At 32.6% G+C, this 18,793-nt stretch overlaps 1 protein-coding gene across 1 annotated transcript; it reads right to left on the bottom strand.

Moving 5' to 3' along the window:
* Positions 1-3,721: 3,721 nt before the first annotated feature.
* Positions 3,722-17,053, bottom strand: LOC128184301 (uncharacterized). Its single transcript, XM_052853738.1, has 8 exons — positions 16,916-17,053; positions 9,433-9,570; positions 9,147-9,284; positions 6,587-6,898; positions 6,285-6,452; positions 5,723-6,080; positions 4,977-5,080; positions 3,722-4,728 (listed from the first exon to the last, which is right to left on the bottom strand). The coding sequence occupies exons 1-8, from the start codon at positions 16,950-16,952 to the stop codon at positions 4,370-4,372; spliced, it is 1,614 nt and encodes a 537-aa protein (XP_052709698.1). The 5' UTR covers positions 16,953-17,053; the 3' UTR covers positions 3,722-4,369.
* Between the last annotated feature and the right edge of the window lie 1,740 nt (positions 17,054-18,793).

Genomic DNA, 18,793 nt, shown 5'->3' with positions numbered 1-18,793 from the left:
CTCGTTGTATCCGGAATTTTTTAAAAGGAAATAATTAAGAAATAATTTGGGACCAAAAAATCATCTCGTTGTAAGCGGTACCTCGTAATATCCGAGCTCGTTATATCCGGAGGCCACTTTATGGTGAAAATGTATTTTCTTGTGTCTGTTTGTGTTATATGTTAAATATTACATGTAGCTGATATAAACGTAATGTATCTCAAGCTTGACCTCGATCGTTTCAACTGGCAATGGTGTACATATTTTATTTATATTTGTGTATAGTGTTATGTAAGCACGGCTAAATTCTTCCCCCTATAAAATGTGTGCCTGTACACAGAGTTGTGCGGTTCTGACTATGCGGGGCCACTAGGCTTTCTGCCCACTTTGCACCAGCTTTAGTTATGCCTAGGGAGGGAATCGAACCCTCGTACATAGTCAGAGTTCAGAACTACATTATAAAATAGTGCTAATTGAAAAATGTTTGATATCAAGAAGTTGTCAAAAAAAAAAAAGAAATATGTATCTATTTATCTACAATTCATAAATACATGTAATAATATTTAGATGATAAATTATTTCATTTAATATTCCATGTTCTGTTGATGCTTTGCATTCTACAATACAAGGTCAGTTATTACTGCAGGTGAGAAGTATTTTAAACATTCTAAAATTTTGCGATGAGTTACAGAATTGCTCATCCTCACATAGCTCATGAAATGCAGCACTGTGTACTGTATATTCCAAATTTAAACGCGAGGAATTAACTTCGGCGTAAAATCGCGAGAAGCATTCCTCGTGGATTTTAAAATCTTGCTATCATTTTTCAGACGTTTTGAACTAGAGGAAATAATAACAACAAAATTTTGATCGCGATATCTTATTCTCGCGATTTGATACAAAACAGCGGAATTAAGTGTAAAATAAGGAAATTACGGTATACCTAATATTTAATGCGTACTCCATTTAATACATTTCTATTGTTCAATATCTAAAACATACCTCCTCAACTTGTATAATGTTTACTCCTTATCTTATAGGTTCCTTGATAAGCTGAGAACTTAAATTAGATTCATGGGTAAAGAAACAATACCATGTTTCTCCTTTTCATTAATTAAATTTCATTTTCGTCTTCACGTTCCTCCTCTTCAACAAACTATTTCGTCTCTTCTGGAGTAGGAAACATTAAGTCCTTTTAATCAAGAACTGTTTTTTTTTCATTTCAAACTTAGCTATCGATTTAACTGAAATATGACAGGGGCATTGCAAATGTGCATCATTGGATTAATGGTGTAAAATAAACTGAATTTTAACTTTTTAAAAATGTTAAAAATAAATCCAGAATGAATGTATATTTTAGGAGTAATAAACCTTCTTTTTCTTTACTTAAAACAAAATCCCGAAAACAACATAAAATTATTGATTGTTTCCGAGAAATACAGAGAAATAAATCATAAAATCAAATTAAAGTCGCCCATAACTGGTCTAAAATACTCTGAAATAAAATCAGTAAATTTAATGATTGTGTAACTTTTATTACTAAAAACGGCACATTTTAAAATTGAAATCAATGGATTTTAAAATAATCAAAATGATAAAAATAAGCTCGTATTGTTTGATCATACCGATAAAAAGTGCTAAGATATTATTAGTTTTTGCAATGCAGATATGAAAAATAGTTACATCCAAAAAGTCACGCCACGTTGTTTACAAACACATCAAATCATTACATGTACCTGAATGTTTTAGTTTTAAAATAATGACTAAACAATTATAAAGAATAAAATTAACTCATATCAGATACGATTTCCTTTAGATATTTAACAATTTCAAATAAGTATTTAAATTTTAAAAAATGACATTCTGTAAGCACTCACAATAAGTTACAACACCATACGAAAAACAAAAACAAAACAAACACGTCATCTTTAAAATTGAATGGCTGCTTTTTTATGTACGTCATTCAGTTAAAAACTTAATTAAGCTTAAGTATAGTGAAATATTTAACCCTGTTTAAGTCATTAAAAATGATGAAAGATGTGTTTGATTAGAATATACATTCTGAATAACATTGACTTTAACAAAATATCATGTGTTTACATTGTTTACACACCCATCAAATCACTACATCGTGCTATACAAACTTCCTGGATAATCTTATGTTTGTTTTTGTTTTAAATTAATGATTAAAAAATTATAAAGAATAAAGTTAACTTTTATTAGATACCATACCTTTCAAATATTTATAAAACATGATATTATTTAAAGTTACAAAAATGACACTTTGTTTACACTCACAACAAGTCACTACACCATACGAAAAAAAACAAACTGGTTCCTATTATTAAAAGAATTTAATTCAAGATTGTTTTCTGTACGTTAACAAGTTTAAAACTAAATTAGGTTTAATTGTAACGAAAAGTTTTACATTGTTTAAGTCATGAAATTTAATGAAAGATGTGTTTATTTAGGATTCACTATCGGAATTATAATCATGGACTATAACTGAAAAGCACGTGTTCACGTTTAATGTCATTTAATATTTCTATTCCATCAGAATAAATTGATTGAGTTGCAACTAAAGCTTACCTTGATGTTGCGAATGTATTACAGAAATAATCCAGAGTGAATTTGTTATCTGCATCACTTCATAGACGCCATTTTTACATCGATTGCGCATGCGCAGATTCTGTCAACATGGCAAAGTGTGTAACGAATAAAAATGACCATGGAATTGGAGTGTGAAAAAACGTGTGTATACCGTCAAAAGACACCAAGCGTAATTTTGATTTTTTGGGGTATAATAAGGCAAAATATAGCTATTCCAAAAGAATTGCAACTCACTACAGTGATTTGTGTAGTGAGTTTCCGAAATGAATTGAGTTGGTTGATGTGTAAACAAGGTACTGTAGTGGGTTGAAGGTGTTTACAAACACACACACACACACACACACACACACACTTAGTCTTTGATCGTCACACAATGCTCTTGTGGTTCAACTTTCATTTTAGCTTTAAAATGAACAATTTCTGGTTTTCGATTATTTTGGTTCAATGAAGTTTAATTTATGAAATTTTTCAGCGTCCAGACAGTCTCCTAACATACAAGGTGTTGGATGTAGATACGAGTTTTATAAAGTAATGGACGTCCCAAGCCTTCATCACAAACTTGGTCTGGTTGCTGGTTTCTGGGGCGATATTTGTCAGGGCACATGCAGTCTTACACGGTAGCTCAGGTCTCCAATCAGTAACAACGCGTATAAAGAAAAGGGCTTGGTTTCTGTTCTTTCTAGAGGAATCTATATTCATATTTTAAAACTGCGCTAAATATTCCATAGGATAAATAATGACGAAATTCTAAGTTAAGGTACAACTTTCTCATGAAAATCCGTCTTAAATTTTGAGATTTTCTTTTAAATATATCTTTCTTCCTACAGCTTCTAGAACATGCATGCCCCCATTTCGGTCCATCACTTCACTCAAAAGGAAGTCTTATATTAGAAACTTTTATTTATTGTAATTTAGGTACTAACAGTACATTTTAACTATACGACGAAGGACAATAACACATATGAAGTTAAAGTTAACTTTGTTGTTTATTTCGGACGACATTACGTTACAAAATGGGGGTATTGTATAGCCTTAAATAAAACTCAATCAACACATTCATACAATATTTTGTTATATATGTGAACACATTTTGAGACATTTTCATGCAATCAAGAAAGAATGCACATATACGCTCTTTCAAATACTATTACCGTATATTGCCTAAGAACACAATATATATGAGACATAACAGATAATTGATTATTCAGAACATGATATAAAATTAAATTAACAAACTAACAAATGGCTGTGCAGTGTCTGTGTGCTAGATAATGATCACTTGCTTCTCCACTTGCAATTTACAACAACACATCTTCAAGGTAATTTTTTTTAATTCACTCTTTACCTTTTGCCATGTTATTCTTTGCAATTAAATAAAGCTCAATTTATGAATGTCTTATTAAGCAATGAACACGTAGCAAGAATACTTTGATCAAATGAATTTTTGGGACTCATTATCTTATCATTACGTGTTTGATCTGTCTGGCACACGTTTATATTTCATTGCAGATCCAGTCTTCCCGGGATTCAACTGTCTCAATTTGGTTGAAAACATTCACGGATAAACAGAATGGTTTTATCGTAGTCAGTATTTCTCTTGAAATATTACTCTGCTTTTTCTTGTATTTCGGCCAGTACTTAAAAACTCCAGTTTCTTTACTTTACAGCAGTTAACATACAAGTTCATACAGTTTGTTTTAAAAATACCTTTCTTTGGTACGGATATCGATGTTGGCGCGATGGGCTCATTGTTTGTGCAAACTGTACATCGTAATCATAATCATCCACGTAAAATCTTATGAATGTTTCGAACAATGTAACTACTACAGCTTTTGATTCGTCTTTTTACTATTTGCACTATCTTTCTTCTTGGTGGGAAAATGAGGTCGCTATCTCCAAGATAAACAATATTTTGTGAAGAATGGAAAACGATATCCGTTAAGAGCAAGAATGACTTCTTTTTTAATTTGTCCATATTAGTACAGTTACTGGGTATCAGCAAAATGTGTTGTTCTGTTTTACTTGGAACATTAGTGGAGTTATAGATGTTTGCTTTCACTGTTACATCCAAATATGAAATATGAATTTGCGGACTTAAGTTGTACACTTTTATCGGGTTTACGATTTTTAATATGTAACCTGAAAATGAATGAGTCAAAATAGATAATATTTACCTGATAATATATGATAAAATATAAGCCTAGTATAAACTAATTTTTTCAAGTTAAAAACGTAATACAAGTAATACGTAACTGACTGTGAAAAGGCTAAATTTTGTTATATTTTTGTAGGATGTCGCCAATAGACAAACAAAAAATTGTTTGTAAATTGGCTTAATCTGTATGACTTTGTAAATGGAAAATAACGATTGATCAGCAATATTTTACCATTTTTTCTACACACGTCGGCTGTGCTGTTTATGAACCCTATTCTCTGTGTCTTGGGCTGTGACCATATCGAACATAAACCAGAGGGCGATGGACTGTTGCAACTATAAGAAGAATTTAGTGTTTATCTTTTGTACGTGGAAACAATGGATTCAACTGGACATATAGATCATATTTGATTATGACATTATGAAACACATTGAGAAAACAATGCAGAAAAAAAAACATGATTTCAAGTATTTAACAACGTTTCTAAGTTAAAACTTACAATATTTGATCATAATATGTACTTTTAAAAATCCTTTTCAAAAAGTAACTATGACTTGCTGCGTTTGGCAAAAGAACCTGGACAAAGTCGTTAATATTTTCATTCTCATTGAATGGTCTTCAGTGAACATAAAACACTTTTTTACAACTGTTCTGATTTTTACAGTTGTACGTTAGAGCCATTAGAATCAAACAATGGTTAGTTGATGATTTATTAGCATTCATAAATTTGGTCTTGAGTCTTTGTAAAACGCAGTCCTGTACCTTACTCTGACACTTTGACCTGTTGTACCAAGCAGAAGTGACGTACTTATAAGATTAAAGTTAATTCAAATACTTGTTTCTGAAAAAGATCTTTCATTATATAGGTATTCCTTAGTCCAATAACATTTTCAGGCAAAACTAAAGCGGTTAAATTTCTAGATAGGAATAGTGACGTTACAATGGGCAATTAATAAAAAAAGGTGTAAAATGTCTACCTTTCTGCTATTCTTTTTACTTCACCATGACAACAAATCTGGTTTCTAGGATCGTAGGCAAGCGTCCCTGGATTACAGCATCGTTTTCCCATTTTATGTGCCCCTGTATGAATTTCATTGTTGCAGCAGAGGTCTGATTTCTTGTCGTAGCTTTGCCTCCCACAAAAATCGGATTTTTTCTTTTCCTGATTCTTACAAGAATAAAAGGATGTCGCATTTTTTTTGCAACAACTAGTGTGATCGGGTAAAGTCTTTTCAATCGTGGATCTATTTTCGCAGCAAAGGTGCGTCGTTGAATAGTACACATTGTTTCCACAACAATGTAATTTTGAATTATAATTTGTAGTGTATACAGTACCTAAAATGAAACAATTATGTAGACAGAATGTGCATTTTTTTAAAAATAAAACACAACATGAATTTTTGACAAAATAAAATTGATTCGAAGAATTTGTTTATGATTTTGCCCTTTTTGTTTAAACTAATTTGACTTCTATTGAAAATTGCTACTTCCATTGAACATTACAAGAAACTGAGCTCCTAGTTTAAAAATAATATATACCATCACAACAGATTTGCTGCCCCTGTTGCATTGCTGTGGAGAAATTGGTACCATGACAACACTCTTGGTGAGACGGGTCGTATGTACCTTTACCACAGCAATGAAGTCGGCCATCGGAGGGGAACACTTGTGTCTTACAGCACAGTTCTTTTGAGGAATCGTACAATCCTATTTGTAATTAAACAAACTTTAGCTTTGGAAATTTATGTAAAATCATACTTAATATCATTAAAATTATCCAGCTATTCATTTTGTAAAATGATAACAATTTTAAGATCGAACTGTAAATATGTTGTACTTGCCTGTTCCACAACATTGACCATTTTTGGGCTGAATTTTCTTTTCACCAGATCCCCTACAGCACTGTTTAGTCCTTTTATCATACACTTCCGATCCACAGCAATGGAAGTACCCGTCGTACGATGAAATAGTCCACAGAGATGAGTCTTCACAACATTTTTGTGTCTGTCTGTTAAACAGAGTTCCATTACAGTAGTCATGTCCTAATGGAACAACCTTGTCCCTAACGCAACGTGAATGGGTCCTATTGAATGGTGTTGTTTGGTTGCAGCAACCATCATTCTTTGTGTAGCTGTTCCCACAGCATGACATGCCTAAAGAGTAATTTTTTCAAGGTAAGACTGCTATGTGGAATTGATGCATAGATAAATAGATATTTTACTTTTCAGTCGAATTAAAAAGTTATCTGGGCTTCCATCATTTGAAGGGGCTGCATAAGTGGAACTATCAACCGGGTGTGTGTGGAGGGTTGTCCTGTAAATATGGATGAGACCTTAAACGACTAACCAAGGTTAATTGCAATGGCCGATTGAGTTCATTCAAATTTTTAAAAAAATGCTTACACTTGCAGTAAGCATTTACTCGTATCCGGCAATGGACCTTACTAGTATTTGAACCCAGAAAGCATGGCAAGAAAAAAAAGAAGTTTTATTATTATTCTATTCTGTTTTTCCTTATAATATACGCCATTGATGTAGTGGGATAGTTATTATAAAATTTAAAGGAAGAAAACAAACACAATTGCTTGTGATAAAAGGAGCTGATTTCATATACTAATATATGATATCACTGTCCAAAAATATTTTAATTTGCTCTACAAAATTAAAGGGAACTATACACGATTTCAGATTTAAAAAATATTTTTAATTTTGTAAATAAAATGGTTTATTTGTGTATTTTGAATGATTCACCAAAAGTTGAAGGTAAGAAATTAAGTTTCAGGCGAGATAGGGAGCAAAAAAGGCGTTGTTATATGTAAACAAAGTCTTATATTTGATTACTACAAGTAACTTTGTAAACTATAGAAATACCATTTCGTTGACAAAATATATTGTGGCAAACAAGATGAGCTGATTCATTGCATTTACAAATACTTTCATCAACAACAAAATACAACATTAGATTGACACTTCTACCGATACAACATATAAGTTAACAATATCAGGTCTCGAGTTTTATTTACAAAACAAAGAACTCTAACCTTTGTTACTCGCTTGTAACTCGATATTTGACTATCAAATGTTAACAAAGCTTTATAAACATCCATTTTGACTATTCTTGACATTGAAAATTCAAAATCTAAATTTTTTGCTGAAATCGTGTCCACGTCCCTCTAGAATGATAAACAGGAAATACGCTCTGATAAAAAGAAAATAAATGACTCGAGTAAGGACTATCGACGGGGCAGAGATTGTGGGACGGTTCTTATTTATCTCTACTTTGCGTGATAATGTTTATATCTTTTTAAAAAAGTCTTACTAAAACAATGTATTTAAAGGCATATATGCCGTTTTTAACGCTGTTTCTGATATGTAAGAAACCCGACCAAATCTTTGTCCACATAAAAGAAAACACTGTGACCAATGCGAATATATATATATATATATATATATATATATATATATATATATATATATATATATATATATATATATATATATATATATATATGAAGAAATTAGAATGTTCTTATGCATATTTATAAACGCGATTCACGTAAGTGCAAACTTCCGCATGAATGTAATGAAATGTAATCGAGAAGGACAGCGTGGAGGAGAGGAATGACTGCAAGATTGTTTACAAAATTAAATGTTGAAATACTTTTTTGACGTTGAAAAAAATATATTCCTTCAAGACCTTAGCTTCGAAAGACTATTAACTATTATCTAAAGACCACCATTTTTATTTATACCAGATCAGAAAATAAATAAAACATAACGCCAGTATTACCCTCGACTCAAGACAATAGGGTCTGTTTTTCTTTCTATTGTCTACGAATGCGTTAGCCTGTTACTAGAATATCGACATCGCTTTCGCGTCGATTTCTTGTTTACATACTAAACAGGTTTGTAACATATTTGAATAGGGCCGTTTACTGACCGGAGCGGGCAGTAAATAAATTAATTAGAAATATACAATACATTTAAACGCGTTTGGACTTAATTGTATAAACTGCAAAAAATCTCTGACTTATGTAGATCACCAAAGTTACCTTAACTACTTAAACAACTTACTTTACATGTACATTTTACTTTTTGAGGTCGACATTTCCAAACAAAAATGCACTATCAAAATAAAGACACATAACACTCCCCACACACACACACAAACACAGACAAACACACACACACTTTCCATCTCTCTCTCTCTCTTTCTCTCTCAAACTCTCTCTCTCTCCTTCCTTACCTCTCTCTCTCTCCCTTTATCTCTTTCTCTTTATATCTCTCTCCCTCTTTCTCTCTCTCTTTCTCTCTCTCTCTCTCTCTCTCTCTCTCTCTCTCTCTCTCTCTCTCTCTCTCGCTCTCTCTCTTAGATAATAATTGATAGCAAACACAAACTTACCAACATTTTGATCCACCTGAAAAATGTTCGTCCCACAACATATTTGTTCTTTTCCTTGGTTTTTTCCGCTTTGAACATATCTTTCATGTAAAGAATTCGACTGGCAACAAATCTTATCCAAAGTTCTGTATATTACACCTACAAAATATGTTGCAAAAATACATTGTGTACCTAGATTTCCAATGTCGATTAACTTCTAAGGTATATTTAAATGCCTCTCTCTCTCTCTCTCTCTCTCTCTCTCTCTCTCTCTCTCTCTCTCTCTCTCTCTCTCTCTCTCTCTAACCTCCACAACAGTCTAGTTCCTCGTCGCTGTCGTTGATACGATCAAACAAGGTGTTGTTGCAGCAAACTTTGGTCTCACGATTGTAAGATTCAAGGTGTGGAACACCTCTGGAAAACGTAAGACAACTTTCCGCATTTACTGTAAAAAAGAATAACACATGTACATATGATTTGTGAATTTAATGCTAAATTGTATTATTTGATAAAACAATTGTTGGGCAATTTATACGCCTAACGAATTGCAAAGCGGTCTCATCAGTATATATTTCAAAAATTAAAAAGGTTCGAAGTTTCTTTAATCTGTATAATTTCTTTTTCGTGCACGTGAAAATTAATTTCAGTATTGTATTGAAATGTTGACATAACACATACCTGAAGTATTGCATCGAAGTAAACAAACAACAAACCAAATACATATTTGGTTAACTACGTCCATCTCAATCTCGTTAATTAATTTGAATGAAAAAACATAATAATGTCTGCTGTTTTTAAAAACGTTAAACTCTAAAAATAGAAACGGGGTTTTCTTGCCATACAAGTGGTATTTTCCGGTCTTGAATCCATAGAAACGACGCAGATAAACAAATGTTTACAGGCACGTAGCATCAGGGGGGGCCAGGGGGGGCCTGCCCCCCCCCCCCCCCCCACTTTTTCTTGCAGCAACAAATTTTTTAAAATTTACATATAAAGAAATGAATTATAATGGAGTTGGCCCCCCCACTTTTTTGGAAGGTAGTAAAAAATTGATATGAAAATAAGGAAATGAGTAGTCAAATTGGAGTTACCGCCCCCCCCCCCCCCCCCCCCCCCCCCCGGATTAGGAATTTCATGATTTGGAGGAGAAAAATTTTTGGGAAGGGAAAAATTTTTTTGGAAGCATAGTTGAGTCCCCCCCCCCCCCCCCCCCACGGATTAGGATTTTGAAGATTTTGGAAACTTTTAATTTCCCTTTTTTTTTTTTTGCTTGTCAAGATTTTTTGGATGGGTCTGGCCCCCCCACTTTCAAAAACGATGCTACGTGCCTGTAAACTCATATATACGAAATATTATGTTTCGACTCACGATACACGCGTGCATGTAAATTTTAAGCAATAAGGAATTCTTGTGACAAGGGAAGGCCGGGGATTTCCATTTTAAAGTCTGGATAAAAATTATTCATCCATGATAATCGTGTAGCAAATAAACAAGTTAATTATTATCAAATCTGTGCAAGAAATCGAACAATTAATTATTTTGTGGTAAGTAATCGCATGTGTCTGCCTGAGGTATATTATTTATATAGATATGAAAAGAATAAACTAAAATCGCCATTTTTTTCAAGAGGTGCCCGTATTTAAGCGTGTACTAATATATACGTCATTATAATCTGTTTATTCACGTCTCTGCTGTAACTGCAAGGCCATTTTCAATTTTCTGGCATGCTATATATCGCAGGGTTTTTCTTCTAATATAAATAGATTTTTTTTAATAATAGGACCATATTACAGGCGCTCTCCAGCTAATTTTGTAAATGACGAACAATATATATTTACAACATTAGCTGGGGAGCGCCTATGGACCATATTCAATACACATGAACCTTTATACATAGAGCATGTTCTATTGTTTACCATTTAATGGTAGTTATATATTTATAGTATAAGCTTATGTTAAATGGATATCAATATAGACAAATATGCATTCATTATTAAACTACGAAAAAAATGTTTCTTCATTTGATCGCTTATTCTGTTGTAAACGATATACTTTGAATTGTTGAATATCATAATTCACTACGTGTTTTCTTACTAAAAGGAACATTAATATCACACCGTTATCAGAAGTTACAATATTGATATCCTTCAAAATCCAACAGTCTCAAGTCTCAACTTTACAATGAAATTCAATGACAGTGTTTTAACTACGATGTATGTCATATATAACACTTCTATACGAAAAAATATGACTCCTAACGGACATCGAAACTGTCTGATATTTTTTTCATACAGAACTGTTTTTGGCATATATCCAATCGCGGTGCACTTGTCGATGTGACGTCATACTGTAAATTTTGACGCATATTTTGTGTAGAGAGGCGGATCTATCAATTTTTTTAACATGGAAAAATGCATTTTATAAACTAACAGAGCATAATCTTAAAACAATTATTATACCATTAAAACCTATCTATTATGCTTGTTTTGATTCAGCATTTGAATATTTTTTAGAGCGTGTATTATTTCTTTTCTAGAGTGTTCAATGTACAAGTTCTAGGTGTTTGACACTGGGGAGCCTATCTAAATCCGCTTTTTACAAGGGCAGACGTTAAACAGATCATTGCGATCTTTTGGATATAAATTAAGGGAATGTTTAGTTTATCAAAACGTGCTGCCACTTCGATGAAATCTATAGAATGAATTAATAAATACGTAAAATATAAAGCAAAGGTCATATAAATTACAACCGGAGCTCATTTCTTTGATATTTATTCAGCACTTTTAAGAATCTACCAAAAAAGTAGTATTTAATTATGATTTAAATTTTTAATTAAAATAAGGGTATGCCCTTGTAATATTGAAATTTGTTTATGACCTCCATTCGGGAGAATTATCAACACATGTCACATGACTATCAATTCAGGGGACCATACTTAGTTTCATACGAAGAAGCATTTACTATACCGTTTCATTTTATATTACACTTACATCATGATAAAATAACGTTACATAAATATTTTGTATTAATAGATGCATCGTTCTATGAACGTTTAAATCCGCTGATATTTTCATAGTAAGCCTTAACAGTGCAGCGTAACACGCCATCTTTTTCAGACATGAAAAGTCAATATTCTTAAGAGTTTAGGAAAGTAAGTGATACAAAACCGCGTGAACATTCCCTAAATGCGAAAGAGATACAAACACATAGAGACATCCGAAATATAGGCAGGAATGTAGACAACTATATTTAAATGACGGGTTGTCATTTTCACTGTAAAAAGACTTTAGTAGAGCATGACGGTCACCATCGACCTATAAAAGTTTATATCAAATTATTTTAGTTTTAAGGAGACTGTTTTTCCAACATTGAGGATTTTTCTCTTTAAAAAAACATTACTCAATGGTATTATATAAATCTACATCACTTTGTAATGATATGTAACGTTTCATTGAAAAATATACATTAGTCTCTTAATTATGCTTCGATTCTTTTAATCTGCGTCAGCTTTGGGGAAAATAGCATGAAAATTACAATGTATTTAAAGCCAGGAACATGCACCAATCAATTCATTCTATGAAGATATTCAATGAAGTAGACTTGATGATATTTCATATAACATACATTTGTATTATTTAGAATAAGTAAATCAACAGTACAGTTAAATCAAGTTAATAAATTTTTGATTTAGGAGGGAGAGGGTAGTGGAGGGTTGTTGATCATCGGCGTGCCTCCACATTTCACGGAAGTAAAGTTTTAAAAAAAAATTGAGACGACATTATTTTTTCCCATCCCAAGAAAATCATAAAAAATAAACTTATACATGTTAATTTATTCACTTGAGGCGAGATATCATTATCTAAGTATTTCTAGCTATAGGTTGTTAGGATGAATAGTTTTGCTCCTTAAACGTGTTGAATTATAATACCTTTAATTTCTCTCAAATACAAAACAACATGCTAAACATCGTATAAGTTGGGTTTATTTTATGGCTCTTGTTTTTGGTTTTTTTTTTTTGGTTTTGTGGTGGGGGGGGGGTTTGGGGGGAGGGGGTGTTTTTTGGTTTTTGTTTTGGCTTTTTTTGGTATAATAACATCAGAATGCGTTAAGAAATGTGCCAAAATCCTGCACGATGAAATAATTTGAAAACATTTTTTTTTGGTAAACAGGATACACGTTTGGTAAACAAAAATCCCGGGTAAGGATTATCCATGCAGCAAAGACATCTAGAAACTTTCTGTGCTAGGGAATTTTACGACAAGATGATTAATTTTTGATTTGCGTGATCTATTGGAATGTCTTACAAAAGAAAGCTAAAGTTTTCATAAACAATCAACTTTTCACAATAAAATCGCATCTAGTGTAGCAAAATATAAACTCTTTACTATATAAGTATTTCTAATAAATGGGTTTCTAACTCTAAGCTTATACAGTATTTGCGTTTTAATTATATACAATACTGGGTCAAAGGCATCAAATAAATAGATTAAACTGAGATATTTTTATTATTGTGGGCCAGTTGTAACCTTAGAACTACTTAGAATATTAATGACCTCATTTTTTAATCATAGGGCGTTGAATATAGGGGAAAATATTTGTTTGGTTTAGATATATATATATCTCCTAATTTTGTTAAGAATGGGCCCGGCGCAGACTTTTTCTAGAATTAAATTGTATGATGTTATTTCTTACAATTCATTCTTTATCATCTGCAAAGATTAACAACATATAACTAACGATCGAACTATTCTCATGTTTTTCTTTTCATCTAATCTGTATATAACTTTATCTTCCTCTGTATGTCTGATTTTTCTCTATAATCAGCAACAACAAGGTTACTTTTTAATGCCGATCCATCTGATTACGATCATCTAAGGTTCTTTTGCTGCAAACTTCAGTTTGGGGATTGTAGTATTCGTGGGGGATACGTGTCCATCTAACATTTGAGAGGATTTACTTTTGGAATTGGTTTTTTTTAAATTAAAAATACATAAACGACGTATAATATCCATGTCTTGCTTTTACATGTAAAGTACCTATGTATGCAGTAAAATGTAAAAATAATAATAATAATAATAATAATGTTCGATATGACTTTATTTTATTGTTTTCGTGGTAATTATAAATAAAAAGTGACGCATGTTCCTTATAACGTAGACTACTAACTATCCTTAAATCCGTCCATTGTTTCTCTAAATGCCTTTCAAGTCACAATTCCTTCATTGAAAGTCATATTTTATTATTCATTTTCGACTAAATCTATATCTGTAGATACACGTGGACAAATAAAAACTCTTAATGACATTAATATCCATTGAGCAAAGTAAAAAAGATTTTTTTTTTTTATTAATTTTGACTATTTTTTCGCTTCACATAATGTTTAAGTATTTTAAGTTTTCAATACAATAACTATACGCATACCAATCTTATTGCATTAGAATGAAAAGTATTGAAATATTTAAATGAAAATAACATGACTTCCGTTGTTTATCAATTGAATTAAAGCTACTAAACATTTAATGCTATATATGAAGTCATCAAGTATTTTTAAGATGTTAGTAGTATTTTCTATTATTTAACAAGAACATTTCCTGTTCTATTTATGTAAATGTTCCTATGAATAAATAAAAGTAATCGTTCCTCCCCGATCACTAACTACAGGTGTTAAAGGGGTGTGGTGACGATTACAGCTGATAATGTATTTTCCATTTATCTGACTAAAAACTGAGATGTTTAAAGGGCCTATATAATCAGCGTGATAAACTGAGGTCAATATGTATCCATTTGGAAGAGAACTGTTATGACGCCGGACCGTGGATTAGACATTTCAAATACTATTCTTAACGTTTCAATAATTAAACAAAATTTATCTAAATGAATTTAAAATAAGCTATTCAAATGATAAACAAAAACTTGAATGCCTTAAATCAAGTTACAAGTAAGACACAGAGGTAAGGGGGAAAGGGGGGGGGGGGGGGTAAACTAAGCATTGGTCTTCAGAACTGTTTGTTTACGTATGCTTTATCATTCAAATCAGTTTCCCTTTATTATTTATAGAACAGATGGATAAAGGCTAGTCAAGCCGAGTTTCAATAGAATTGTTTCATGATGAATAATGGACATGTAGCATACTTTGTTTGACCCGAGAACATCACACAGTTGAATATTTCTAATTAAAGACATTCAATTTCCAAGTTTATTTTAAAAACTTAGCCATGCTAAATATAGATATCATTAGTAATAATCGATGGTTTTTCTTGAAATCATTACAAACAACTTCATAATGTGCATAAACAGGAGGAAAAAATAATGTACCCAAGAGATCAAAAGATAAAGAAAAATGACAGAAAGCATACTGAAATTAAACAGCATGGCTTTTTACAATTATTTCTAAAAATCAGAACTCTCGTTCCCAATCTTAAACAAAACAAATATCTGTTTAGGTTCATTTTATTTCAAAATATTATCAATAATAATAGATCGACATAATATAAGATAAAATATTTTTTTAAGCAAACGCATGAGCATTGCAAAACGAATCAAACATCTACATGGATCGTCTTAACTTTTGATGTTTTCGAAAATAACAACACCCCCTCCCCCCCCCCCTCCCCAACACACACTTAGTCTTTGATTATCACACTGTTCTTGTTGTTCAACTTTCATTTTAGCTTTACAATGAAAATTTTTGGTTTTCAATTGTTTTGACATAATGAAGTTTTATCTCAGAAATTTTTCAGCGCCCACACAGTTTCTTAACATACAAGGTGCGGGGCGAGGATACGAGATTTATGAAGTTTGGAAAGTCCCCAGCCTTTATCACAAACTTGGTCTGGTTGCTGGTTTGTCAAGGCCCATGCATATGCAGTCCTACAGCTGAGGTCTTCAATCAGTAACAACGCATTTAAAGATAAGGACTTTTGCGTGGCATAGTGGAAACACGTAGGTCTTTTTGATTTTGCTGTCAGTGAATCATCATGTAGTGCATTTTTTTTTTCTTTTTAAACATGGGAAGAATAGCGATTTTAAATTGCGTGAATTTATTCAAAAACTTGTACAATTAACAATTGATACTTCCATACTTACGTCGACTCGATATGTCCCAGTGAAATAAAAGATACTAAAGAGTCTATGTCATCTGTTTCATGTCTGGTTATTTAAATGAAAATGGACATTGATAGTCACCTAACAACAAAACTTTATGATAAACGTGTTGAATTTAATTTTTCTGTAGTCAACTTACGTATGTAGCAATATACATTCAGCACTTGCATATGGTGTTTTTGTCTCTCGTTAATTCGACACGCGAGGGCATTTTGTTCCAACGAACAGTTTCTAAGGCGAGGCAAGCTACGGATAAACAAGTTGATAAAACAGGACTAACAACAGTCTTCATTGAAGTCTTCTTTTCGTAAATACAACGACGTTGTCAGAAAGTACAATCTGCACTTGGTCGCATGCTTACTGACTTTTTCATACTTATGGTTAGACTATAATTAATCATCTAATTGTCTACGGATTTTTTCGTTTTTTTTATTACAACAAAGAGCAAACGCCGGATGTGACCGATCAGAGGATGCTTACTCTTCCATGACACCCGACACTATCTCTTACTTTAAGAGATCCGTGTTTGCTCTGTTTTTGTTTTGTATTTTCATTCTCTTTTGCTGGCAGTCATTAGAATATCAACTGTCTTTATACACACAGTTCTATATTTTCAATTTTCGATACAGTTTTCCTGAATTTATGAAAAATCAGAAATTATTAAGACAATATTATAAAAGCAGTACCTAGGTATTGCGACAGGTATCTCTGTCTATATTTCATTACAGGTACTTTCCGTTCAAACAGTGCTGTAGGCGGAAAATTGGGGGAAACCGCTTTACTCCTTCATGTTGCCATCTCTCGTTCACATGTAGTTCACCCCTTCTCCACATCACCTGGTCTTGATCTCAAGAGGACACTCGATGTTTGTTCTATTATTACAACATGTCAACAAGGAAGTCATGTTTTTACGTCAGTAATGCTAATTATAAACAAACGTCTACATATGATATTCACTTCATACTTTGTACTCAAGACTTTAGGAGCTTAAACGTCATCTCTCACATTTCATTTTATTTTCTCTGAATGTTTAATAACAGATTGTCAAAACCTGAAATGTACTGCATTTTCTTGGTAAATGATTAAAACTGCTTTATCTGCGATAAAATGTCTATTGATTTAAATTAGGGCTATTTGTTTAATCACTTGACAACTATTTGAATTGAAAGTAGAATTGCGCCGCACCTTTAATGAAACCCTGTCCGTATGAAAATCTCCTGTTTACCCCTGTGTTTTCACTGTCATCTCCTATACATTCCCTGTGTGCCACTGTAAGCCCCTGTCAACCCCTGATCGCCCTTGTCATCCCCTGTAAGCCACTGTATTTCCCTGTGTATGCCCCTGACATCCCCTGTACGCTCGCTAAAGTAAATAAATAGCTTTTAATAAATTCGGATTTTTAGCATTCATGTTTTAGACGGTGCTTTTTTTCTTTGCATTTCATAGAGGGCAATATTATTACAAACGTGAATAATTTTGACTCAACATCGACACAAAATACTTGTATACTAATAAACTGCTTATTTTATTACATGTTTTTAAACCAATTACCGTGTTCTGTATTTTTTACAAAAAAAAAAAAAAAAAAGTGGAGGAGTGCGTGAAATCTGAAATGTTCTGTGCCATGTAACCTGTCTGAGCTAAAGAGCATAATAATACAACATGATCAGCACGTGCAATTATCTACACACCGATCGAAATGATGAAATGATTACCTATATTTTGATTGTTTTGTCCAGTGTAATGATACATAGCATTAAATAGTCTTTATGAAGTTCATGTAAATTGCTGATAAATTTCTGTCAGCATTTTTAAAAAAATAATCATGAGAGAGAGAGAGAGAGAGAGAGAGAGAGAGAGAGAGTTGATTTATTTTTTCGGAAGGGGGGATTAGACCGGTCCATTGACACTTTTAACGTGATATGTTAAAGCAAACTTCAGTGGATCTTAGTGTAAATAGAGGACATGTATAATGTTAATAACAAGATCTGTTAATATTAAACAAGATATTTTTTAAAGTGCATACATGATGATGCAGCAAGCTTTCAGTATCATACAAAACTATAGCACTTCCATACCCCCCCCCCCCCCCGCCCACACACACACACACACACACACCCATATGCCTATAGTCCTTGACCATGAACTTTGACTTCAGCTTAAGAATGAACAATTTCTGGTTTTCAATCAATTAATAAGAGCGAATGTACTTTTGTCCATGAAATTCCCAAGCGCCCTCACGGGGCATGTTTCCACACATTGTGCTGGAAGGAGGACAAGAGTTTCACGAAGTTTGGGACGACCCAGCCTTCACCACAAACTTGATCTGGTTGCTGGTTCCCGAGGTTATATTTGTCAGGGCTCATGCAGCTTCAAACTGTAGCTCAGGTCTGCAATTAGTTACAACTCATATAAAATAAAGGAGCTGGTTTTAGTTCTCTCTAGAGGAAAGCTAGTAGTATATTGATTGTGTTTTTTTTAATTTTGCTAAATAATAGAATGAGAACGACGAAATTCTTAGTTAAGTGCAATTTTCTTATTAAAATCCGTCTTAAATAAGATTT

The sequence above is a fragment of the Crassostrea angulata genome, chromosome 5 (genome assembly GCF_025612915.1).
Source record: "Crassostrea angulata isolate pt1a10 chromosome 5, ASM2561291v2, whole genome shotgun sequence".
Classification (NCBI taxonomy): Eukaryota; Metazoa; Mollusca; class Bivalvia; order Ostreida; family Ostreidae; genus Magallana; species Magallana angulata.
This window is presented reverse-complemented; position numbering and strand designations above follow the sequence as displayed.